Source organism: Sarcophilus harrisii, chromosome 2 (assembly GCF_902635505.1).
Source record: "Sarcophilus harrisii chromosome 2, mSarHar1.11, whole genome shotgun sequence".
Taxonomy (NCBI): domain Eukaryota; kingdom Metazoa; phylum Chordata; class Mammalia; order Dasyuromorphia; family Dasyuridae; genus Sarcophilus; species Sarcophilus harrisii.
The window spans coordinates 108,284,304-108,310,833 of NC_045427.1; the positions used below are offsets into that span (position 1 = coordinate 108,284,304).

The following is a 26,530-nucleotide window of genomic DNA, read 5'->3' on the forward strand; positions in this document are numbered from 1 at the left end:
TGGAGGCTTTAGGAGAATTGATCTGCCCCTTCACCTAGGCATGGTCCTTAATGTAGTACCTATATTATGCCAGACAACTTGCTAAGCAGTTGCTGAAGCCCTGAACAAATAGGGAAATTAGGAAGAGGAGGTTGCAGGTGCCTGTGGGACATCCCAAGTAGATGTCTAGCAGGTAGTTGGAGATACAGGACTCAAGCAAGGAGAGAGGAAGAATTGCTTTGTAGATTTAGGAGTTATCTGTATAGAAATGATGAAATCCATAGGAACTGAAGAGAGTTTACCAGGGAGGAGAGAAAGCTTAGGATAGTATCTTTACATAGGCATACAATTAGGAGACTTGCAAAGGAATCATCATAAGGTATAGGGTTAAATATAAATAATAAATAAAGGAAAGAGCTTCAAGAGCAGAAAGTGGGGGAAGAAGGGGGCAGAAGAAGAGAGAGAACAAAAAGTGAGTGATTTTAGTTGAGTACATAGTGTGAAATAAATATGAAAAATAAGTTCAAGCTAGCCTTAAATATCAAATAGGAGTTTAAATTTTATCTTAAGGTAATAGAGAGTTATTGAAAATTTTTGAGCAGGGAGAAAGCAACAGTCAGGTGATTTGGGGATGTCAAAGCTGAAGATTTGGTAAAAGGCCACTGGATTTAGCCATTAGCAGATTGTCAAGATGAGGTTAGAAGTAAGATTGTAAAAATTTAACTTTCTTAAATTAAATTCCTATCAGTTATGTTACAGATTTTCTAATCTAGACTTGTAATTTCATAAGGGTAGAAAATTACTTATGTGGAAATTACCTCTGCTAAGGCAGATTTTTGAAATTTTTCTATAATTTATAATTTTGAAGAATTATTGGGAGTACTCAAAGATTAAATTAAGGAACTTTCCCATGGTCACATAGTTAACTCTCAGAAATAAGATTTGAACCCAGGTCTTTTTTTTTTTTTTTTTTTTTTTTTTTTTTTTTTTTTAATAGCCTTTTATTTACAGGATATATGCATGGGTAACTTTACAGCATTAACAATTGCCAAACCTCCAGGTCTTTCTAACTCCAAAACTTGACCTCTACTATTGTATATATAAATCAGATCAAGTTAATAATGATCATGTTTGTTATTGAACACTTCATACAGATGTAGTTTTTCAAATATATTGACAATGCCTAAATGAGTTATTTGAATATTATATAATCTATAGTTTCTATAAATTGCTGTTTTTATACATTGATGAAATTTAAGTAGATTGATTCTATCTGCTGTGAGTACTAATTTCCAATTTTAAGTCTGGTTAACTGGTTTGTTTGTGGGGTTTTTTTTTGTTTTTTTTTTTTTTGCTGAGGCATTTGGGGTTAAATGACTTGCCCAGGATCACACAGGGCATTTTAAGAACACTAGTAATTTTAGTTTCCTAAGTATTTATGTATAGGCACAAGCTTAAAGAAATAATAATACTATCTCAGTCACATTACAGTTGCAATATATGGTAAAAGTTCCTGAGTCAACTAGTCTTCATCCTGATGACTTTCAATTGGTTGTGGCCATTATAGGGAACTACTGGATGTGTGGACAGAACTACAGGATATCCATGATGCATATGGCCTGAGATACCAGTGGGGTGGCTCCCATAGCAACAAGAAACTTTTGTGCTCTTTGGGAATCGACACACGTAATATTGTGAGTTTGATGATCATATTAGAAATGCCTTAACAGTTAAGTAAACCCTACTCTTAATATTTTTTAAGTGTAAGGAATTAGTTTCTTAAGAAGACACATTAATATGTAACAAACATTTGTAATTTAAATGTGATTGTTTTTTTTTTCCTAAAGAGCTATGTTTCCCTTTTTTTTTTTTCCAAATTAGCTATCAGCACATCAGAATTCTGTTATTTAAAATAATTTGTTGGTTTAAAGAAAAATAACCAAAGATCATCTTAAAATTTCTTAACATAATTCAAAATAAACAACATAAAGGACAGTTGAATATTTTGGAAAACAATAGTTTTTTTTTTAAAAGTATGGTAAAACATTCTTTAAATTTTTGTTCTTTCTCTTTCACGTGTAGCTTTTTACAGGCAATAAGAAGCAACCTGTTATAGTGCCCATGTATGCAGCAGGATTGGTAAGTATAGGAACATCCTCATAAACCTTTTAATCTTTGATGTCTTCAATTTTTTAAAATCACATAGAAAGAAGCTCTTAAATTAGCATGGAAATTAGGAAATATGAAAAATCCTTTGTGTTACTTCAGAAGTACTTTTAAATTCGTCATGAAGCAAATGGTAGACATTTAATCCTAAACTAAAGCCCATTTTTGCCTCTTTAAAGTTTACTTGAAGGCTTCAAGAAAAACATTGGGTTTAATCATACTATAATAAATTCCTATTGAACATATTTGTAAATTGATCAGTCACTTAAACTAGTTGAATTTTATTATTTTGTGATTGTTTGGTCTTTTTTTTTTTTTTTTTTTTTTTTTCCAGATAATGCCAGGTAGTCTGGAATAATTAAAAAGAAATTATTATTTTTTTTATGAAGGACTAAATAGTACTTTAAAGTTTGCTTTCTTTTTTGATGTGCCTATGAATTATTGGTAACCAAAACAATTCTCTGTGTGAAATAAAAATATTTTTAAAATCCTATCCCCAATAATTGGTGATAGAGGAAAAATCCTGTGGCCCACTAAAGAAAAGGGTAGGGGAATAGCTTTAAGCTAAAGAACTGAACTTATTTGTAGAAGTATGAAACTGAAATTACAAAAGAAGTTGAATATATATATATATATATATATATATATATATATATACACACACACATGCATATATACACACATGCATATGCATATTATATAGTTTTACTAATCAACAAGACTAAGATTCTCAGTATATATCTTTATAGCCATTACATGTTAAAAATCTTTCAAATGAATCATACTATTTTAGAGGAAGAGACAATGTGGCATTTTTACATTTGGATTGCTTTTTATAGCATATAAATTTTAGTAAATATTTTCTTGAATCTTTTCTGTTTCTCTAAAAGATGATCAGTATCGTCTTATGAGAGGACCAAGTAATTTAGTGAAAATTGTTCTTAGTGAATTTTACTTTGTTATTATTTTAAGTTTCTGTTGTTGACATAGATGCTCATAATCCAAAATATTATTTTTATTTTCTAAGAACACTGAATCTCTCATATTTTAAAAACTCTTATTCAGGAACTGAGAGTTTCATGTATAGGAGATTATGATTTGTGTGCATTTGTGAAAATATATGCATAGCTTTATTATGTTTTTTCTCCCAGATATTTGAGGGGATAGTGAAATAGAGATATTAGTAAGATTTGTCTCCTTTTTTTTCCCTACCAAGAATTAACAGAAAGCTTTTTTAATAGTCATAGATGTGGTAGACCATGTAATGGCTTGCACCATTTAAGTTTAATGACAGAGTACAAAGTGAAACTCTTAAATTCTAATTCTATTTATTTAATATTTTCCCCTAATTACATTCAAAACCATTATTTTCATTGGTTTTTAAGATTTTTGAGTTCTAGGTTCTCCCTTAGCCTCACCATATTAAGAAACCATAGATGAAGTGTTATGTAAAACATTTCCATTAAAATCAAGTTGTGAAAGAAAACATACTACCCTAATGAAAATAAAAACCCTCAAGAAAAATTAAGTTAAAAATAAAGAGAAAGATGGAGAGAGAAGGAGAATGCTTTGATCTGTATTCAGACTCAATCAGTTCCTTCTCTGAATATGAATAGGATTTTTCATCATAAGTCCTTCCGAGTACTTGTAGATGATTGTACTACTGAAAATAACAAAGTAATTTATAGCTGGTCATCCCAGAACATTGCTATTACTTTGTATACAGTATATTTCACAAAATGAAACTAAAAACAGAATGCATTATGAAAGTTTCTTTGGGTTCTCTCTCTTTCCTTTGTCCTTTCCTCTTTTCCCACTACCGTTAGCCAAAGAAGGCTTAGATTTTTGAATTTGAATTTCATAACACCTTACTGATTAACTTAAAAGTGATAGGCCTAAAAAATTATTAATTTGATCTCTGGGAGTATTAACCAAATGGGAAATCGAATTTTAATGTTATTTAATAAATGAAAATAGGAGTTTAAAAAACTACAATAACTCTTTGGGAAATAAAATTGGTAATTTAAAGCCTACTGAAGAACAAATAGCACATTATCACATAAGACATAAATTTTATTTTAAATTGTCCCTGGATGCCAAGTCAAAGGCTTCTGTATGCTCTTCTGATAAGGATCAACATCTAAATCTTGTCAGTTAAACTTTCCTTATGCCACACTTGAAAGATAAACTCCCCTGATAGCTTATGTGGAAATGTATAGTTATCTCATATTAGTGGTTTAGCAGCTTGAAGTTTCTGTCATTTTTGAGATAGTTTGAACTATCCTAACTTATATTCTGTTGCTTTACTGTGATGTGGAAACAGTTCTGGGTTCTGGAATGCTATACCCTATATACTATTAGAGCAAAAGGTCTAGTGGATCCTCTCAGGTAAAACCATGGACTAGGAAATGAACCATGTGTCTTTCTTAGGATTATTCTAGCCAGCTGAAGATAGAGGTTCATCACCAGAAAGTAGGTTGGCTGCCAGGTACTAAGAGCTATGCTAAATCTCTAGAATGTACAACTAGAACTAGATAAGAATGAATAATGCATCTCATGAAGTGGTCATATATATTCATAATCACACTATTTAAAGTTATAATTATGTAAAAATATGACAATTGGTTCCAACTCATTGGAAATATCTGATATGAAGTTGAATAATATAGTCATTCCACGGGATTCATTATTCTCATTAAACAGGATCTGGCTGTATTCTATTGCAATTAAATTTTCGGTGGTGGTATATAGATGCTCACACAAAACACTGTTTGAACATCAGTCTATATGTATCCTCTGCTTTTCCTACAGTGCTCCAATAGAATTTCTAAAGTGCCCAGTAGCACATACACTAAATCACTCTGATATTTTGAATGCCTGCTCTAAGCCAGGACTTATAGATGCAAAGACAAAAGTAAAACAGTACTTGCCCTCTGGGAATTTACATTGCAATAAAGGAAATGTGTACATAAAATAAATGTGCAGAGTGGCACAAGGAAGATCAGGGAAGGTCCTTACATAGAGTTTGACATTTGAGCTGAATTTTGAAAGAAAAAAGGGATTTTAAGAGTTGGAGGTATGGAAAAGAATATCATCTAGGTGTGAGGTGTACATAGGTGTGGTGATGTGTGTTGGAATGCACCATCAAGAAGACCAGTTTGTCAGGACCATGGAGTGCATAAAGAGATTGAATGTGTAATAAACTAGAAAGGCCAGATTGTAAAGGATTTAAAATTCTAGAGGAGTAACCTATGTTACAGATTGGTAAACTCTATTGACTGAAATCTGTAAGATGCCAGTACAAGATAAGAACTTAAGTAAATTTAGGCCAATCCCAAATGGTATAGATTAAGTTGAGAAACACTTCCAAACTTTGGCATGAAAATGTTTGAACTGAAAGCTATCCTACCCTTTAAGCTGAAACTGAATGTGAGAAAAGGGGTAACCAGAGGCTTTTTGAAATATTTAGTTTGTGTTTACTTGATTAATTTGCCCGTGTAAATTTTATTCAAAATGAACATTTTTGTTGAAAATCTGGTCTAAGAACATTGGGGAAATCATTATATCCCAAAAAGAACTTTAAAGTGGAGAATATGATACTTTGAGAATATTGTGTGTTGAATTTTTTTTAAGCATGAATAGAGTATTTGCACTGAGCCCTCCCACACCTGTTTTGTATGTTTTCAGGCTACAGTGTTATATTTTATTATGTTATTATTCTTGTAGGTAATAACAGAAAGGGGAAATATTAAGTACCTGTAAGATGATTTACTTTAACTGAAGATGAAAGATTAAAAACAGATCTTATATGAGACCAAAAAGTCTTAAAATCTGTGGATATAGTTGTTAGAAGGAATTTCTAGAAGTTTATTAATTTATTAATACAATTTCTTTCCTTCTGGAAGTATTCTCCAATTGACCTATTTTTCCTTCTGTAGTTTACTGATTAATCCTATATTTAGCATCTTCCAGCCCTTTGCATAGTTTTTGCTGATAGCCACTATAACTTTTTTAGGGTATGTTAGAACCCACAAAGGAACCATTGAAACCACTGTCTGCTGCAGAGAAAATAGCTTCAATTGGTCAAACTCCCCTTATATCACCGGAGATGAGTGCATGTACATCTGATCAATTACAGGTAAAAAAAAAAAAAAAAAAAAAAAGCGTGTGTGTGTGTATGTGTGTGTTTTGACCTTTTTTCTCCTTTAATATATGTATAGCTAAGTTTCTTTTTCTTAAAACCTTTTATTTGGTAATGTTTAAAATTTTACTGTGTGTACTTCAGTGGAAAAAACTAAGTTGGGAATAGTGATTTTTTTTTTTTTTTTTTTTTTTTTTTTTTAAACGAAGACTTAGTTTTGTCAGCTCAACCCATTCCTTAACTGTATAGTGAAAGGAATGGTCCTTTTTATCTAGTCTATTTAACTCTAAAATAACATAAACTCTACTTATATTCCCCCTGTGCCCCCCCCCCCTTTTTAAGTAATATGTGAAATATTGTGTTTGTAGGAAGCATTAAAAGTATTGGAAGTAAATCATTAGAGCTCATTTAATGTGTTCATGTTTAAATGTAAACTTATATATACATAAGCCATGATTTTGATACTCATTTTGAATTTAAAGCTCTTTTAAACGTTAGCTTCTTTGGGCTAAGCTTATTTTCCAAACAAGGTCAAAACATTTATTAAAATAATCATTTTATATGTGCAAATTTTCATAGTAAAATTTAAACTGGCTTGTTTTTCCTGTTCTTTGCATCAACACACTTAAATTACTGTTTATAGAATAAATAATATGATACTATTTTCCATTGGAGGAGAAGTAAGCTTTTCTGTTCACCTTGGGTTTCTTATGGATTCAGATTGACTTAGTTTTTTGTTTTTTATTTATTTATTTAATTCCTCTTACAGTTTTTAGAAGATTTTAATACATTACCAGTTTTCATTTCTTAGTTTGCAGACCAGACCATTGCCATCTTTTGACTTCATGGGCACTGTGAGCTACAAAGGCTAAAGTGGCTTTACACATGTGGATGGGATTCCCAGTGATTGCATGTGCATGCAGCTCAGAGTATCTACTGCAGAGGATCCATAGCTTTGGGTTGGTAGCTTGGGGAATGGTTTAAGCAAAACCATTTAATTATCTTCCGGGTTGAACTTCTTTTCTGTCTCAGCACTTGAGGCAGCAAAGCAAAGCTGGTGCCTGACTCTGGGCAGACTTTGAGCAGTCCCAATTTGTCTGATACCCATTTTTTCTTCCCAGGGATCAGTGCCCCCTTGTGGCCCTTTGACTCTCTACCACCTCAGTCTTATTTCCCTAGGGTGAAAATGTACCTCACCTCTTACCCTTTCCCCAAAAGTGTCTGGAAACCTTTTCTTTGCTGATCCTCTAAATCGGTTCCTCATTATCTTTAATTTTCTTCTGAATTGAAGGCATGCATCCAAAAAAAACCACGGTAAGCTGACATGGACTTTAGAAGTGAGACAGTGCGGACTGGGGGTATGAGATTGTCTTGGCTTAAGGCAGGGTATATATCCACCCGTCATAATACAAATACTGAGGGAGAGGGAAGAAAAACTGATTCACCCATTGACAGGAAGGGACTCTGGGGCACAATTTCTTTCTCCTCCAACTACTTCTTCCTCCAGTTGGCCCTTAAAAAATGCTTGTTTTGTTTATTTATTTTTTTTCTATGATACAAATGCTTAATTTTCATGAACCACATAACTTTCATGGGTATAATTAAATATCAAGTTAACTTTGTTACATAATTAATTTTTAAGCTAAATGTGAACTAAATATGCAGTATTCTATAATAGATACTGGAGGAGATAAAAATAAAATTATCTTTGTCCATATGGAGCTCACAGAAGTGATTTACACCTTTCCTACTGCATTATAATTATCTTTTTCATGTCATATTTCATCTATTTGTTCATCAATTTCTAAATACAGTGTTTTGAAGGCTTGGATCATACCTTATCAGAATTTTCTGATATCTAGCACCTACCACACAAATAGTGTGATAGAAAAGTATTTTCCTATCTCAAGTATATAAAACTAATCTGTTTATATTCATTCAGTCTTTGTACCACTTTATTCAAATAGTATGATTAATTGCTCTTTACCTGAAAGACCATAAGGAGAGCACATTGATCCTGGAATTGTATCATTGATGTGAAGCTCCCCCAACAGTACAGATTGAAACCCATCCATGCTTTTTCTTCATGTATGACTTAAGTTTATTTTCTCCACAGAGGGGATCTGCCCATCATACTGAATGCTTTTTCTCTAGATCTTTTCACCTTTTAAGACTATATCATTTGGACCATGCAGCCTCTTTATCAATTATCCCTATACTCACTTTATGACAAACCTACTACTTTTTCTTGGTATTCATATTTCTTATGTTTTATGCCATTGGTAGCTTTGCATTGGTAACATATTGCTATCTACTGATAAATCCCACATATCGGTATTATGTACCAATTTTGCTCTTTAGGTAACCTAAAACTTTAATCATTCAGAAAGTAATGTTCCATGATAAATCATAACATCATAAATCATAGCAATACAAAATTATTGAAAGATTATTGTCATTAAAAATCTTAAAAACATTCAAAGTACTGGGCAGTTTCTCCAAAGTAGTCTAGCCCTCTTTTTTCCTATTCATTTCTGGTCCTGGATCATTGTCTGTGTTTAATATCTTTCCAAGATACATTTATTGATGAGTTCCCTCATTGTGTTTTCTTTATAACTGCATATCATAGTTTGGACAATAGGTATTATTTTATCCATCTGGCTTTTCCTATGTGGATTGGGTAGATTTTCTACAATTTTTTTTTAATTTTTAAAAAATATTTTTATCTTAATCATTTCTGGATGTAGCATTCTTCACTTTAATTGGACCTTTCTTTGCAACAAAGAAGGGTTAAGCAAAAAATAACAAAGATAGTGACTCAATCAAATATAAAAGCACATTCTTAACTGTGGTCCCCCTCTTCTCTACCAAGGAAAAGAAAGTACAAGTCATTTGCTGTAGCAAACCTTGGCTGGCTTTAACTTAATACCTTTTGTTTACATTATTGTAGATTTTCTTTTAGTTCTGCTTCTACCATTCACCTTCATTTCAAATGGATCTTACCATGTTTCTCTGACTTCCTTACATTTGTCATTCTTAATGTACAATAATATTGCATTATAGTCACATAACACACTTGGTCATTTGACAGGCCATTCCCGAGTTGACAGGTACCCACTTTGTTTCTAATTACTGTCCTCTAGGGTTTAGGCTCACTAATAAGATCAGTGGGTCAAAGGATATAAGCATTTTAGTTACTTTACTCACATAATTCTGAATTGTTTTGCAGAGCAGCTCTATTAACTGTATTAGTGAGCCTCTCAATCCATACCCTTCCAACATGGACATGTTGCCATTTTTTTGTCACCATTGTCAGTTTATAGCAAAGTTGGTTTAATTTGCATTTCTTCAGTTATTGTTCATTTGGAGCATATTTTCACATGGTTATTGGTAGTTCTTTACATATCCTTAAACTATTTAAGAGGATTGATACTTGATTGTACATGCGATGTCCCAAGAGTCTTACTTAACACACATACACTTGCCCAAATAAACCCAATTTATTTGAAATTGTTCCCCAGTTTTCTCAGTAGATCTTGTCAAATAGGGACTATATCCCCTAATCCATTTTCTCTTTGGCTTTATCAGGTCCTGGGCTACTTATTGGGCTTTTAAAAAAATTATTACTATTTCTGGTTATCATTTCTAGATTGTTGCACAGACAAGATTTACTTCTCTTTTTTTACAGAGCTTTGATGATTTCTTTTTGGTAATGTAATTTGAAATCTGGTACCGCTGTGCCCATTCCATTCCTGTTTTTTCCTCCATTATTTTCATTGAGATTCTGAAATCTGTTCCTAAAAAATGTTACTGTTATTTTGTCTTGCTGGATAAATGGAATTTTGATAGGTATATATGGATATATAGTTTATATAGATATAATTTTAATTTTAAATTTTTATTTTGGCATGACCCAACCATGAGCACTGAACATCTCTAATTTGTTTTCTTGTTTTCTTTTATTTTGTTGGAGAATGTTTTCTAACTACATTTATATTTGCATTTCTCTGTGTACCTTTCTAGGTTTTTTCATAGGTAATTTATGCATTTTGTAGTTGTTTTAGATGAAATTTCATATCTTTTTTCTCTTGGTATTTGTTAGTACTATATAGAAGTGCTGGGTATTTTTTAGGTTTATTTCCTATCCTATTTTATTGAAGTTATAAATCATTTCATTCTCCTCACTGATTTTTTTGGAGATGTCTAAACAACCATATTATTTACAGATGGGGTAATTTTTGCCTTCTTATTGTCAATATTTAAACCTATTTATTTTTTCTCTTATACTTTTCCCTTATATTTCTAAAACATTGTCAAGTAATAGGAGCAGAGGTAACTTTGTTTTACCCAAACTGTTTTAAGTAATTATAGATCTCACATAGAATATTCTTGGATGATTTTAGATATAACGTATTCATTTTCCTCACCTAAGTATCTGTCTGTAGCTTACTCTTTTGAGAAATCATACTGTGAAAAAACCCTTTTCACATTATGTATACATCATCAACCTAATACAATTTCACTAGCAACTTACCCACCATACTTGGAAACAACTTTTTTTTCTCTACAACTTTATAAAAGCTCTTTAATTTCTTTAAAATGGACATAATATTACTTCTTAATACCTACCTCACAGGGTGATTATAAGTAATAAAGAAGGTAGTGTATATAAATGTGCTTCATAAATTACAAAGTACTGTATAAATCTAAGTCATAATCCTATCAAATTAATATGCATTTATGGCAAATTAAGCAGAAGTAAATAGGATAATACTTAGGAATCTATATAGATAGAAAGATTACATAAAGATAAATAATGTTTCTTAAGCTATTTAATAGTATTTAACAAATATATAGCCTTTTATGGGGTTTTAAAATTTTTTTTACATATAATATCTAGGCAGATGGCTGGCACAGTGGATAGAATTAGAATAACCTGGGTTCAAATGCAGCCTCAGTCACTTAATACTCACTAGCTTTATATCTCTGGGCAAGTCACTTAACCCCAATTGCCTTGCCAAAAATAGGAAAAAAGATACCATGTACTATCATCTAATTATCACATCAGCTTTGTTAAAAATGAAGAACTGTTTTTGCACAAATCAGAGTGTGGCTTCAGAAAGTTTAAATAACTTGTCCAGAGTCACAGAAGTATTAAGCCGTGAAATAAGGGGCAGCATTATAAATTATAGTAATATTTACTTCTATGACCACAAAGCATTTTACATATATTTGATTCTCACAAATATCCTATGAGGAAAATACTATGAGTAATATTAGAGCCAGAAAGATAGATCATTTGCCTTGCCACAGAGCTAGTAAATACATGTCAGATATTGCCTAGGACACAGGTTTCCTGTTTGACTCTTTAACACATGAAGTTGAAAAAGATCTGGAAATTAGTATGAATCAGAAGCATTAAATGATAAGAGTTATAAAAGTGCTGCCTCACTCTACTTGATATCATCAACTAGGAGATAGGAAAAATAAAAATAAAAAATGATTAAAGAATTAGCGAACATTTCCTACAAATTTTCCTAAAATTTCATGGCCTGTTAAAAATGATATTTAATCATACTTTCTAGGTTCACAAAAAATCTTACCTAAACAATTAAAGTGTTTCAACTGGGCCCTTAAAAACAGTAAAACAGAGTCTAAAAGAAATGGTGGCTTTTCATGACTGGAGATCTTTAAGATACAGGGTGTGACTATAAAGTAATGAGACTGGTGTTTGTGTGCAGGATCAGTCTCATTACTTTATAGTCATGCCTTGTATATGCTCATCCTTCATACTGATGCCAATGTGTTTTAATTGGAGGTGGGAATGTGAAGTAAATGACCTAGAGATAATCGACGTTCGTTCAGTAACTGGTCTTTTGAGGTAATTTATAATTCTAATACATATTTTTTCATCTATGATTTCATGATTAGAGTACCATTATTTTTTTCAGTTTTGAGGCTCTTTTTAAGCAGTCAAGCCTGTGTCTACAGTGAATGCCACATAATCTTCCCCATTTTTAGCCTATTTCTTAAATGCTTTTGTTTTTTTGATTTCCTACTTCATCTTGAATTGTCTGGGTTAAATTTTGTATTTAGAAAAGGAACTATTTTTTTTTTTTTTTTTTAATCCTCATGTGCTTTGTAAAACACTTGGGAAAAAATGTTCTTTCACTATTTGTCCAAAAGTTGTTTCATTTCTGCTATGTATATACAGTGTACTTTCCAAGTCATACAGTGTTCTTTCTTTTGTTAAATACTTTGATATACAAGTACAGAATTAATAAATTCATTAATAAGGACTTTGAGTACTATTGTGGATTGTGACCATTGTTAGAGTAAGAGTTTTGAAATTCAAACTGTTTGTCTATTTTAAAAAATGACCAAGATTGTAGAAAATATAAAGATATGTAATTCATGCTATGTGAGAAATTCATACATTTATAATAAATGAATATTGTTAACAATATCACAAATTAAATTTGCAATGATTGACAGGTATAATATGTATGTTAATAAGATTTCTTACATAGGAATATTAGTCCATGTGATCTTTAGTCTGACACAAATAGGAAAACTTTAAGGAATTGCTTTCCCAACATATACTAAGATATGTGTATGATCTTGAGAGATCAGATCATCTCATTCATGTTTTACTTCCTGTCACTATTAATTAATAAGTAACTTTGAGAGGCAATAGGGCATACATAGTAAAGAAAGTGGGCATTGGGTCAAGAAGACATGGATTTGATTCCTATTTGGTATATCCTCGGTCACATTTTAAAGCTATGTGTTCTTTGGGATGACCCCTTTGGACTGAGTGAACTTCAGGTCTTTTCAGCTGTAAATCTATAATCCTCTGATCCTATAACTTTCTTTTTTCTTTTTTTTTTATCCTATAATGTTCATATTTGATTGAATTAAATCATGTAATTACATGTTTATCTTCTGAGATAAAGGATCTTTTTCCCTTCAGATATGGGTAATGTCTATATTTATTTCCTCCACTGAGACATTCCTTAACTTAAACTGCTAAAACATGATCATTCTCTTTCTCTGAATCTGATAAAAATCAACAAGTTTGTCATTGCTTTTTTCCCCAAGATAAAACTTTTTGGTGCCTCCAGCAATTTAATTTGAGAAGACAGTGTATAGAGACGAGCTGGGAATTGTTTCTCACAGTTCTTTGCTTTTTTTAAAATTGCCATCCTTTGCATTAAGGACAGCACTGTTAGTCATGTTATCCACATACTTTTTACTAAATGTTAATCACAATCATGGTGAAGTCAACATTTCATAATGAGTGTATAGTCTACTCCACCTTTATAAAACTCACTTTTTACATTGACTGTCTTTGCCTTTTGGCCTACATCACATTGTTACCCAAATTCATAGGAAAAGTTACAGATTGTCAATGAGAAAGTTATGGCTGAAATCCATGTACAAACACATCTTTCTTACAACTCTCTCAGAACATTAGCTGCCACATTTCTTAAATTTTTATTGTAGTGTTTCCTCCGCCTTTTGCTTCAACTATATTTTCTTCAGCAGCTTACTGCAAAGCAATTGCTGATGAGTCAGTCCTCTTGTTCAACTTGTTCATGATTTTTAGGTAGATAGATTTTTTTTTTTGGCACTCACATCACATCATCATTATTGGCAACTTGGCTATGTCTACATGAGAGCAAACATCTGGAAGAAAAACTAAAACCCTTAGCAAGTCCTTTATTAGTCTAAAATGTCTAGATGTTTAGCATATTATAGCCAAGACAATTTTTAAAAAACCTTTCATCAGGATGGTAACACATTTCAATGACTTTAAGCAAGAAGACTTATAACAATTCTGTGAAGTAAGTTGTATATTTATATACCTATGAGGTAATTGAGGCTCAGGGAAGTTTTAAGACTTACCTGTATTGATACAGCTAAGTCTCAGAAGCAAGGTCCACATGTGAGCCTTCTGGCTCTTGTCAAATCCAGTATTCTTTGCACTACATATAACACTCTCTGGATGATGTGGCATTCCTTATATACAGTATTTGATTTGTTACATATTGAATTTGACTATTAATTTTAAAAACTAATTTTTAAATTGAATGGGAAGGCATATATGGCCTAAATTTCATGTACAAAATTATAGGAGGTTTGTTGAATGCTTTAGTTTTGTTTTTAGATGACTTAATAGACATTATAAAACTGATAAACAATATGCATAATAAGAAAAATAGGCTTGTTAAAAAATAGAGAATTTTCAGTGGTAGTGCATTTTTCATTTCAGTTAACATTGTTGCCTGACTCACAGAATTTGTTAAAGCACTATTGATTCATATCTGTATCCTGCTTATCCAGGCAGTTATATAATAATAACTTGGGAACACAGACTTGATTTTACTGAATGTATGCGTAAATGTACATACTACATACATACATGTATGTATGTACATATAATGGTACTAGTATATACTGAGATATATATGAGTGTGTGGGTGGGTATGGGTAAGTATATACAAAAATAAAACATTGCAAAAATACAAAATATCCCCGTTCCAGAATGGGGTCTTGGTGTTTATTCTATGAGACATCTAGGTGGACGTGGTAGATAGAATGCTAGACCTGGATTCAGGAAGACCTCAAACACTTGTTATTAGGTCTCTGATAAGTCATTTAACCTCTGCCTCAAGTTTCTTGTCAAAAGGGAATAAATAAATAGTACCTCTCCCTCTGCCCCAGGTTGTTGTAATGCTCAAATGAAATATTAGTAAAGTGCTTTGCAAATCTTTAAAAAAAGTATTAAAATGATAGCTATTCTTGTTATCTTATTAAAAACATTCCTAGGAAATTTTCTCTCACTAAAATGAGAGCCTGGTGAAATAACAATTCATTTTATCAGTTCACATGAACTTAAGATTGTCAGTTTCTCTACAAATTTTTTATTCCAGGTATGCTTATATAATATCTTTTTGTTGTTGTTTGACACCCATTTTATGCTTCATTTCTGCTTGTATTTTATTTCCACAATTTAGTTTGGATGTTTTATGGAATTTAAGAAATTTAAAATCATGGATTATTCAAGAAATTTGGAGGAATGTTTTTGTTTCTAAATGTTGTTGTCTTTAATACATGTCACTTAAAATTATAGATGCTAAAACCTGAAGAGTAACTTTTTCTAGTTTTGGAGCAGAATCTTTGATTAATTTTTATAGAATCAGACAATATTCTAAATTCACAGAGTAGATTTAGATTCCTTAAAATTGTAGATTAGTACTAGGTCTCCTAAGCTATCAGATTTTTGAAAAAAAGAAAAATTATTGTCTAGTTAGTAACTATTTTCAGGTTTCTTTTTCTCCCACTAAAAGGGATGATAACACGTAAAATAATGGAAATTAAGTAACCTTAAAAACTTTAAGTTCCTGTCTATCATTTTCCACCTTTGGCTTTAAAAGTCTTATCAATTATCAAAATTTTCTTCCTTAGAGAAGTGAAAAATGTGAAAATTAAAACAGAAAAATTATCTTTCAGCCAACTCTTTGTATGGGTGAGGAAACAGGATCATAGAGGATAGATGACTTGCCCAAGGTTATACAATTAATTATTAGTAGAGTAAGACTAGAACCCTGTTCTCCTGCCTCCCAGGATTGTTCCAGCTAAGAAGTTTTTAGTAACTAATTCTTGGATAGTGTTTTAAGGTTTTACAGTATATACTTATTATATATAATTCACAGGTATTGAATAAATTTGACCTTTAATGAAAATACATCTTTTACTAGACGTTTTTATCCATTTATTGCCATTTAACAAGAAGTTTAAGACTTGGTTTAGGAGACTGTAATGTGACCTGAGATTCATCCATAATTATTCCTTTAGTAAAATGAAGTTTTATGAGATATTCTAATCTTTTATGCTATTTAGATTTTAAAAAAAAAAACTTTTAAATAGCTTAAATTACTATAATCTGGATTAACAAATTTTTGTTTTTTATTTTTTTATTTTTTTTTTTGGTTTCCAACTCTAGGAATCTCTACCACCTGTCCAGTTTGACTGGAGTAGCAGTGGCCTTACTAACCCTTTAGATGGTACGTCTCTCCGTAGAGCCTCTAGCACAAGAGCTAGAGTTAAGAAAGCTACAAAGTTCAGACAAACTTCTCTCTGCTGATTTTTTTTTTTTTTTAAGACATAATTCCTTATTCTTATCTTTGGAAATTCAGGCTTTCCTTCTAATTGGTAGTTTCCCCCAGAAAAGCATCCGTTAATATTCATGATATAATGTCACAGTATATCTAGTAAGAACTAGATAAAGTTTTTATTTTAATTATTACAAGTACTACATTGAAATTTTAGGTAATTCTGAGTGTTCTCTAAGTAGCTAAATAGTATTGTCTCTTGAAATATTTAACTTGGAAAAATATTTTCCTGTTGAGCTTTATTTATGGGGGAGAGAGGATGAATGCAAAATACAGTGAATAAAGGTGTTTCAAAGCACAATTGTTTAGCCAAAAGAGTTTGCAAATGGTGCATATTTTTTTTGATTCAAAAGTTTTCAGATATATTCATATTTTTTAGAATACCAGTGTTAAAGTAGAAAGTGTGATTTGGTGATTGTTTTCTAAATTCAGTTTACTTCAGTGTTTAAAATTATTAATAAGTAATGAATGTCAGCAATTCAATTTTTGCCCATGCCATTAGTATTATTTATGACTTCTAAAAATGCTGGCAAGGGAAACAAGTTATCCTTATGATTTAGAGGGTTGAAAGTAGGTTAAAAACATAGCAAGTTAAAGAAGGTTTTCTTTTTTATAATAAAACTTAGGTTATAATAAAAATAATGATTCTTCATTATATTGTTTAAACAAGGGTTAAATCTTTTTTTTCTTTTTTTTAATCACTCTCATAGTCCCTCATGATAGTAGTGGTGCAAAAATACCTCAATTGTAGCAGATTGGATACCTTAGTGATGAAGGAAAGCCTGGATGGACCTTTTTGCTGTTGTCTAGTGTCTGATTACTTCAGTCAAATCATCATGCTCTCTCTTAACAACTTCTTAAAAAATCTGTATCTCATTTGTGATTAACTGTTTCAGAGTTAAAGGGGAACAGTACATTTTGAAGTTATACATAACAGGGTAGGACAGTTCTGGCATCCAAGACCACATAGAATATTTCAAACTAAGACACTGTAATCTGTACCCTGAAACTGGCAAGTAAATTTGTCAGATTTTTAAGTTACCATTACTAACTTTGGAAGACTGGTTTGGGCATGTACAATGATGAATTTATGATGGACTGAAATTATAGTATTGTTTCCCTTTAACAGACAGGCTTACCTGGGTCTTTCTGATATGGTTCCATTTTTTTTAAATTGAAATAAATCTTTTCTTTCTAACTACAAAAATGCTAGTGTTTAATTACTTGCACTGTACATGAGAAAGTGTACATTGAGTTAAGTTGTTACTGTCTTTAGATATAACAAACTAATTGTGTAAGCATTGTTTTCAAATTGATTTTTAAATTGTATAATGAGTACTAATTATAACTTGCATGTTCAAGTGTGTGTCTTACCCCTTTTTACACATAACCCCTCCTCCCTTGGCTTACCTTCTGTATGGCTGCCTACCACCACGGTCACTGAATTCCAAGCTAGTGGAGGTTCCACTCTCCTGAACCTTGATTTCTTTGGGCCCGTGGATGACAGTAGCTCTAGCAGCACCACCACCATCCCAGGTCAGCAGAGTGTTCAAACCACAACTGTGATCTAACTTGTTACTAATAGCATGATCATGGCACTTGACTTTCCTATAAGCAAGGAAAATATTTTATTGTATTTTTCTATGATATTTTTCTAATGCTTTTTTTTTTCTTTACTCTGTCTTCTGTTAGTTACTCTGCAGTACCAAGCTACAAGTACCTTAATTTGAAGTATTTTTAAGGGCAAAGTGTAATGTTATAAGGCTTGACAATAGCTTTTAGGAATCAAAAGTTTAATCTTAGTTTTCAGTGTATGAAAAATATCCCCCCCCCTTTATGAAAGATGTGAGACTTTGTATGCTGATTTTTAAAACACATTTTATAAAGCCATTTTTAAAAAAATCTAAGTACAATTGTATATGCATCTTTTGCATTGTAAGTACCTATGATTACAGTATTATTGCAAATCTGGCATTCAGATAATTACATGTACTTTAGTGCTGGTAATGTAGAATTAGGTTCCAAAACAGTGGAGCCTGTTGTTCAGTCAAATAGTCGACACATAGATCTCTATTAGAGTTTTTATGTAGTTATTTCTTAAATAGCAGGTATGCTTTTACCCCTGAAGAAAAGTGTTATTATTAAATTGTGGAAACATAGTTGCCTATGGGACATGAAAAGCTAGAAACCAAGAAAATATATTGGAAAATACCTGTAAAAGGAATGTTCAGCTCTGCTGAAGTTTAGTCCACTGACTGAAGGACTAATGTATTTTGTCATTTTCTAACTAAATAAAAGATGAACATTGTAATGATGTTTTTATGGTTACATTTTCTTTAAGATATTTTGACAAAATTTCTGTTACTTCAACTTGTGGTTTGGTTGTCCTACTAACTGGTCACAGGGCAGCATTGGTGACTCAAACCCATGGGTAAACAAATCCCCTTCGATACCACTCTCCAGGCCACCCTAGCTGTTGGCTATTTTGTCCTGCTCCACAAGAGATGCTTCAGAATTGACAACACCCTCTTCCCAGTCAAAGAGAAGTTCTAAGAAATAGGGAGGACCCAAGAAGGGTGACCCAATGTTTTTCCTAGCCCCCAATATTTGCTTACCCATTAGTGGAACCTTATTGCTGCCAATTGGTACGATGACCATACCCTGGAATCCAGGTGATTCTTTACTGTTTTCATTTGCTTTTAAGATTTTGTAAGTTTGTGAAAACCAAAAGTATTTGTTTTAAAATGATTTGTTACTCATTTGAATTACTTCTAAATGCATTGCTTCAATGAACTTGCCAGTTAGCTGTTGGAGGACACCCAATGAACTGGCAATCATGCATTTAGTTTCATTGATTACTAGGGAAAGATGCAACAACTTATGCAACTTCCTTGGGATGAAATGAGCTTCCTTAGCTTCATTTTTTCATAATTTCATTTTATAATTTAAAAGAGCTCACTATTTTTTGTTTTGAATTCCTAATAAATTTAAAATTATAATCCAGACTCATTTAAAAATCATCCATAGGAGCAAAAGAAAAAGAATTTAAAAAGAGATATACAAGTGACATGATAACCTAGCTTAATGTCTAGTGCTGAGAGCCAAAAGAACATACCTTAGGGCAGACTTAACTGTCTCATAATTATAATAATGGAAGTACATTTTAGCACAGTTAAAATAGCATACTTTGCTTTTTACCTATTTTTATACTTTCAGTATGTTCATAAATATGCTAGCCTGCTATATGATTTAAATCTTGTTTTGGCTTATTTTATTGCTGTTGGGTTTTTATTCAAAACTTGTCATCAAGCAACAGTTATAAACACCTTCCTTGGTAGGTCATTTCACCATTTTCCTGCATTTTTTTCTGACTTGTTTCTGGGAAAGTCATTTTGTCTTAGCTTGCAATTATTATTTTTTTGTGTAAAACTTATGTAGGAGGTTGGCATAGAATTTGGTGGGCTAACTTGAGTTATTTACAGGCCTCATTAAGGTTCTGCTGAAAGTTCTACAAATTATTTCTCTATATCTATATGGTATTTGAGTTTTGAGAAATAACCATACTGGTTTAATTGTTTTGACAGTAAAGCAGCCAATTTTACTTTTATTAAGCCTGTCAAAATGAGCCAAGCTTTCTCTCTCACACCTTTCTGTTGCCAGTCAGGATATAATTTTTCCATAGAACAGCATCATACTGCATTGAGCATTAACTTGATTCCAAAGTAACCTCAAAATTTAACTTTTAAAAAGAATATTTCCTCTATCCAACTTGTCTCTCAAATCCATAATTTTAACATTCTAACTGTAATCCTAAATAAATACAGAATTGTATTGGAACAGATCAACAATTTATTTTGAAACAATATGCCATATACCTTAATGGGATTCCAAGAACTTGTGAAAGTTCTCGTATTTTCTATAGCCTTCCTCCCTTATTGGAAGTGGAAAATGTGGGGCTTGCTGCTTTTTTGCTTGTTTGGGTTCTGTTAACATCTGAGATCTATTTTTAAAGTTTGCTGATCTATATTAAAAATCAGATTTAAATACAGTCTTGTTCACTAAGAAGGGAGTTGCAAAATGCATGTTACATTAACAGGAATTTATGAATGAATCAAAAGGATAAAGACATTTTCACATTGAACCAATAAAAATATTATCTTTGAATTGTTATCATTTAATCATATTTTCAAAAATTACCACAACTTACAGCTGAGACAAAGGGTTAATAAAGGCAAGCGCAACAATCACCGAAGCAGTGTTATTTCATCTCTTCCTGCTGTTAGTTAATAAAGAAAGGGCAATTCTGAATGCTACCAATAGTAACTAATCATTTTTTTACAAATAAATCCTTTTTAGGGATCATTACTATCAGATGATGTATCTTTTAAGAAGTTACATTTATCTATAAGCATTTATTATGTACCTTCTGTGTTCTAGGACACTATGCTAAGTGCACACAAAATAACTTTGCATTCTAATAAAAACAAATAAAATTGTTTCCCTAAATATAAGTTCAGCTTACTTAAATTGAATATTATAATTCCTAGATCCAATGATGTAGGTTGAGGTTTGATTTCTGTCTTGTTTCGCTACCTCAAAAAAAAAAGATTTAAGAGAACCTTAGCTTTATATTGTATATTATAAATCATATATAAAATATTAAAATTTTGAAGGCATCTCTTTTATGATTTGGCAGTTCTTTTAATCCACTACTTTTAAAAAATTATTCTTATAAAATCTTTTATACCCAGATATGCACAAAAATAAAATTTCATTACGAATGATGGCTATAATGAGAAATGTAATAATATAATATTCTGGAAAATAATTTATGGTGATTATAAATTACTCAGATGTTTACAGAATTAATCCTTTTGCATTTTGGGTTGTGGCTGATTGACAGATTTTCATCCTGCCATCACTGACTATCATTTTATACTATAAGGTGTGGATCCAGAGTTGTATGAGTTGACAACTTCAAAATTGGAAACCACCAACTCAAGCATAAAAGTGACTGATGCATTTGCAAGACTCATGTCCACAGTAGAGAAGACAAGCACATCTACCAGGTAAATTTCAATAACCAACTACACATCTTGAAGATAAGAATTGTTTATTGCAAATCATAAGTATTAACCACTTACTTAGATTCTGTGCTAAACAAAGCAAATCTGAAATGAAAAGATATGGAAAGTGTCCATTATTTTAAGAAACTGAATTACTTTTTTAAGATAACAGTTTGTATAGAGATTATCTAGTAGATAAAAATGAATTAAATGCTATGGATTAGGAATATTAAATAAATTCCTTCAAGTAGTTTATAATCTAGTTAAATGATAATGATTCATCTCTTTTTATAACAGAATGAAAGAGATTATAATAAGGTTATTTGATTAATATTTGTTAACTTCTTTTGAATTTGTCAATACTGACTTCTCCACATTTGGAAATCCAGTGTTTCTCCCACCTCCCTATACCTACCCAACTATACTGTGTGTCAAACTAGACTTGGAAATGCTATTTTTCATTCTTGTTTGCCTGCTCCCAAATTCACCTGAACTTTGCCCTTATATCCTTTTTTACCTGACTGAGACAAGTAAAATCCAGCTTTCCTAGATACTTCCAAAAGATGCTATTTGTGAAACCCAGTTGATTTTGGAGAAGGGAAAATTTTTTTCTCTTGATTTCATGGAAACTCTGTCATGGATTTTGGAAAAAGCAGAACCGTAGGAAAGTATCTACTAAAAGTTATTTTAAAATATTTTGTTGGTCCCTTAAACTACATTGTGTATTTGTATTCAAACCAAAACTAAAAAAACAAGTTATCTGTCAATGAAAGAAAATATTTTAGCAGAAATAATCATGTTTAATTCTTATATTGACAGTGCTACAAAAGATTAATGATTTAACAACATTATTCAAAGGAAAATATTTATTTTCCATCTCCTGTTCACCCTTCCTATCAAGTGTTAAGGCTCTTGTTTTTGAAGGAGTACATTCTACTTGCATATCAAATCCTAAGTTTCCTATTTATACCACTGTTTTCATTTGTTTTTTAAGTCATCAGAAAATAATCATAAAAACTCTACTATATAGCTGTCTCTAAATTTTGGCATGCAGTCACGTTGCCGATCAGAATTCCACTTACCATGGAGTATAATCATTTTTAGAGTTTAGCTATGCTGTTAATACTTGCTGAGAACACCCTTTCAATTCTACCCAGGTTGAATTTTTAAACTATACATTGTTTTTTCTTGGATTCTCTATTTCACTAGTAATCATTTTTATCAGACTTGTGCTCTTTGCAGGATATTTAAGGAAGATATGTAGATTAATAAAAATCTCTATGAAGTGAAACTAGTTAAAGCTGGATTTTTTTTTTTTTTGGTTAAACTTTTAAAATCTTTTAATTGTTCATTTTCCCTAAATAATTCCTTTTATTATTAGAATTTTGATTTGATATTCTTTTCCTAATTATTTTGTCCAATTAATGATAACGATTTGGGAAATTTTTAAATTGCCAGTGATGAAAGTTTATTCTTTGAACCATTAGGAGGAGCTCTAAACCTCATGATTGACTTGCCTTATTTTAGCTTTTCAAAATAGCTACTGAACAGTAAGTACTATATGTTAGAAAACTTTCCAAACATTATCACTTTAAAAACTTCCCTTTGTGTTTTCCCATTCTTTAGGATATTTTGGGATTGAGTTGGCAAAAAGTTTCAGGGTGTTTCCAATAATCATTCTTACAGCTGTATTGAGTTCTTTAACATATATTGAACTTCTTAAACAAACCCCCCCAAGCCTTTGATAGCCCAGTACTTCTAAGTTTCAGGAATTAAATTATTAGTTGCAAACCATATGAGTAAATGAAAGATAGAAATTTAAATGGCCAATGAAATTGCCCCAAGCCACCATACCTGGGTCATAAAGGGGATCTAGGATGAATTCAAACCTCCTGTAGAAACACAATGCACAATGACAGTTCCAGTTTCCTCATTTTCCAGAGGCAAGTTATATAGGTAATGGTAACTTAACACTTTTATAGCATAATTAATTTCTTCTCATTTGAGCCTCTGAACAAACTTCTGAGATTTGGAAAACTGAATTAAAAGTTCCAGATTTAGAGTTGAAATTGGCCTATCAGATTTAACCCTGGAAGAGGTTAGGTGACTTGCCCAGGGTCACACAGCTCAAACATGCCTAAGGTGGGATTTTAAACCTTAGTCTTTCTGATTTCAAGTCTAGCTCTATAAGCATTATGTCTAAGACCACCTGGAACAAATGATGCTTGAAAGAAAACATTTTGATTTTTAATCAGTGATTCTTTTAAAATTGCCTGTCTGATCATAGCCAAGGGAGTTTTAAAGAAAAATGCATGGGTAATTTTATATCTTAAATTTTTGCTTGGACTCAAACCTTATTCTAGTCATTGATCATCCTTGAAATTAAAAGACAAGTTAAAGAAATTAAAAGTCTTTAATCAGATAGTATTAGAAACTTTACAATATAACTATTTTTGTTAAAGAACTAAGCACGGAATTTCACATTTTCTTTATAAATTTCCTCAGTCTTCTACCATTAAATTCTACAATTAAGTGTAGGATATAATTAAATATGACCAAAAGGATTTATTTATCTCAATAGATAGGGTAGATTGGGAAAGAGGCAGAAAGATTAATGGGAACTTTAATTGACAATAAGCTTAGAGATCTGAATTGTTTCATTAGCCTCAATGAAAGTAATTTATTCAGAAATTTCATATGAATATTAGAGATATTATTCCTAACGACACATAAGCTACATGACTCAGAGATCTATTTGCAAACTTTTTTTCCAAATGGAACTAGTCATCTTATAAAGCAAAAAGATCTACACCTAGTTGGGATTTTTGGAAGGAATTGCCTAAGCTTTAACTCTAAACTAAAATAGGCATGATTACGAGTATATTTCTGAATGTGTTACTTTTTTCATATCTACTGGAAAAAAAAAAGGCTGGGAGCACAGATGTTCATTTATTCTAGTGTTCTGTGACATGAAAATGTTGATCAAACATCTCAAACATTAACCTTCATCAAAGATAGCTCCTATTTTTCCTACAATTAAAAAAAAAAATACCCATGATCTTCATGATTACTCAGCACCTGCATTTATTGGTTTTGAAACATTTTTGAAGGAAAAAAAAAAAGAAACCAATATTAATGCCACTATAACAAGGTGTATAGTGTTGTGTTATCTAAGATTTAAATGGACTGCTATGCAATTACAACTTAAATTGTACTATGTAATTCTGTAATGCCTTATCTCAATCATAGAAATGATCTCAAAATTATTTACTTAAAACCTAAGAATCTCTCTATCCTAGAATTGCCAGAATTTGGTGCCATATATCCTGTGCCATATATCTCAAATAAAACTGCATATTAATTTTCACATATATTCTTGGATATATGGGCATTGCCAGTCATTGTAACTGAAGGTATCCTGATGATGGTGGTTGCTAGTCACACGGGAGCAGATGGCACATGGACACATGGACTCAGTGTCCATATGTGTGGGTGGTGAATTTTGTTTGCAGCTCTGTCCTTATACTTAGAGTTGGCTGAAAACTTTTGCCTTAAAATGTCTACTTTCTTTTTGATTGCTGCACTGTCTGCCCAGGTCAAGTCTATGACATGCTCTGAGTCATTCTTATATTCCTCCTTGAAATATTGTTTACCTCCTACTTGTGTTCTGCATTTCAGCTCATTCTAAAAAAAACTGTATGGATGTTTTCTTATCTGTTCACCAGACAAGACTCACCCAATGAATGAAATTATGAGAAAAATTGGTTCCAACCTTTTCATTCATAGCTGCAGTGAAGTTATTATGCTGTTACAGTTCTATCTACATATGTCCAAGTTGACTATATATGACATAAGTTCTGAAAACAAAAATAAACTTAAAATGCATGCTGCTACCAATAAATAGAATGGGCATAAGGTAAAGTCAGTAAGCATTTATTAAACATTTATTATGTGCCAGGCCTTGTTCTCGGCACTGGAAATAAAAATACAGGCCCCCCCCAAAAGAGCCTCCTTTCAAGAAGTTTACATTCTGATAGGGGAAGACAACACATAAAAGGAAGCTGAAGGAGGTGAAGGGGGAGGTATTCAACTTACCATGAGTGCATGGTGGAAAAAATCTGAATAACCAAATCAGGAGTATACCTGGAGAGCAATGAAGACACATGGCCTGAGTTTTTTCCTTAAAATAGAGAGTCTGAAAGGAACCAGCCAATCTGGGGAAGGAGCCACAAGAGTGGAAGATAACTGTGAAAAGTTCAGAGAGGAGTGAACTTTCAGGGCAAAGAAGTTTCTAGGAAAAATCTGGAGAATTAGAAGTGTGTCCTAGAAAGGAATGAGTAATTGCTTTCTGAAAATATGATTCTTAAACACATGCACTTGGTTTTTTAGGTTGCCCTTCCTTTCAACTTATTTATACATCATATTTCAGAAGTGTGAATATAAATCAGTTGTTTGGAACTTGATACCATTTTCCCATTCTAATAAATGTTATACATGGTTAGATTCGTACTTAGCCCTATAAAATTGTTTAGGCTATGTCATGTGAATTATAGTAAACTCTGATGTCCTAGAGATAGCTCCTTTTCCCCCCACAATTTAAAAATTATTTATAATCTTTATTTTGGCTCTGAGCGATATTTAGTGAGAGAGAGATGTTATCAATCACTTGGATAAAGGCATAGATGCAGTATTTATCAAATTTGCAGGTAAGACATAGCTGAGAAGGATAATACTACACTGGATGATAAGATTCTGAATCCAAAATATATATGCTGGTTTGATTATTAGATGGAACAAATCTCATAAGTTAATATGAAAACACAACTCTTGTACTTGAGATGCTGATTTTTGGAAACTAAGAACAATGTGGAACAGGCACGGCAACAACTTAGCCAGAAATGCCAGGAGAGTAGAGCCACAGTAGTGTGAAAACTTTTAGGGACCTAGATAGTATCTGGACCCAGAGAGATGCTGAGACCTAATCAGCCCCATCTGAGGAT

At 31.8% G+C, this 26,530-nt stretch overlaps 1 protein-coding gene and 1 non-coding gene across 5 annotated transcripts in view; one reads left to right on the forward strand and one right to left on the reverse strand.

Annotated features, from left to right (window-relative positions):
• The window catches only part of AFTPH (aftiphilin), a 90,843-nt gene that overhangs the window by 58,084 nt on the left and 6,229 nt on the right, over nt 1–26,530 (forward strand). For 3 of the 4 annotated variants that reach the window (XM_031950568.1, XM_012540174.3, XM_023494908.2), the window contains exons 4-9: nt 1,547–1,673; nt 2,062–2,118; nt 6,161–6,283; nt 16,296–16,356; nt 17,917–18,000; nt 21,410–21,533. In XM_031950568.1, coding sequence (XP_031806428.1) covers nt 1,547–1,673; nt 2,062–2,118; nt 6,161–6,283; nt 16,296–16,356; nt 17,917–18,000; nt 21,410–21,533 — 576 coding nt within the window. The remainder of the gene's footprint in view (nt 1–1,546; nt 1,674–2,061; nt 2,119–6,160; nt 6,284–16,295; nt 16,357–17,916; nt 18,001–21,409; nt 21,534–26,530) is intronic. The other variant, XM_031950569.1, reaches the window with a different exon arrangement.
• MIR340 (microRNA mir-340) lies at nt 11,963–12,112 on the reverse strand. Its single transcript, NR_105682.1, has one exon. It is a non-coding gene; the product is annotated as a microRNA mir-340 (primary transcript).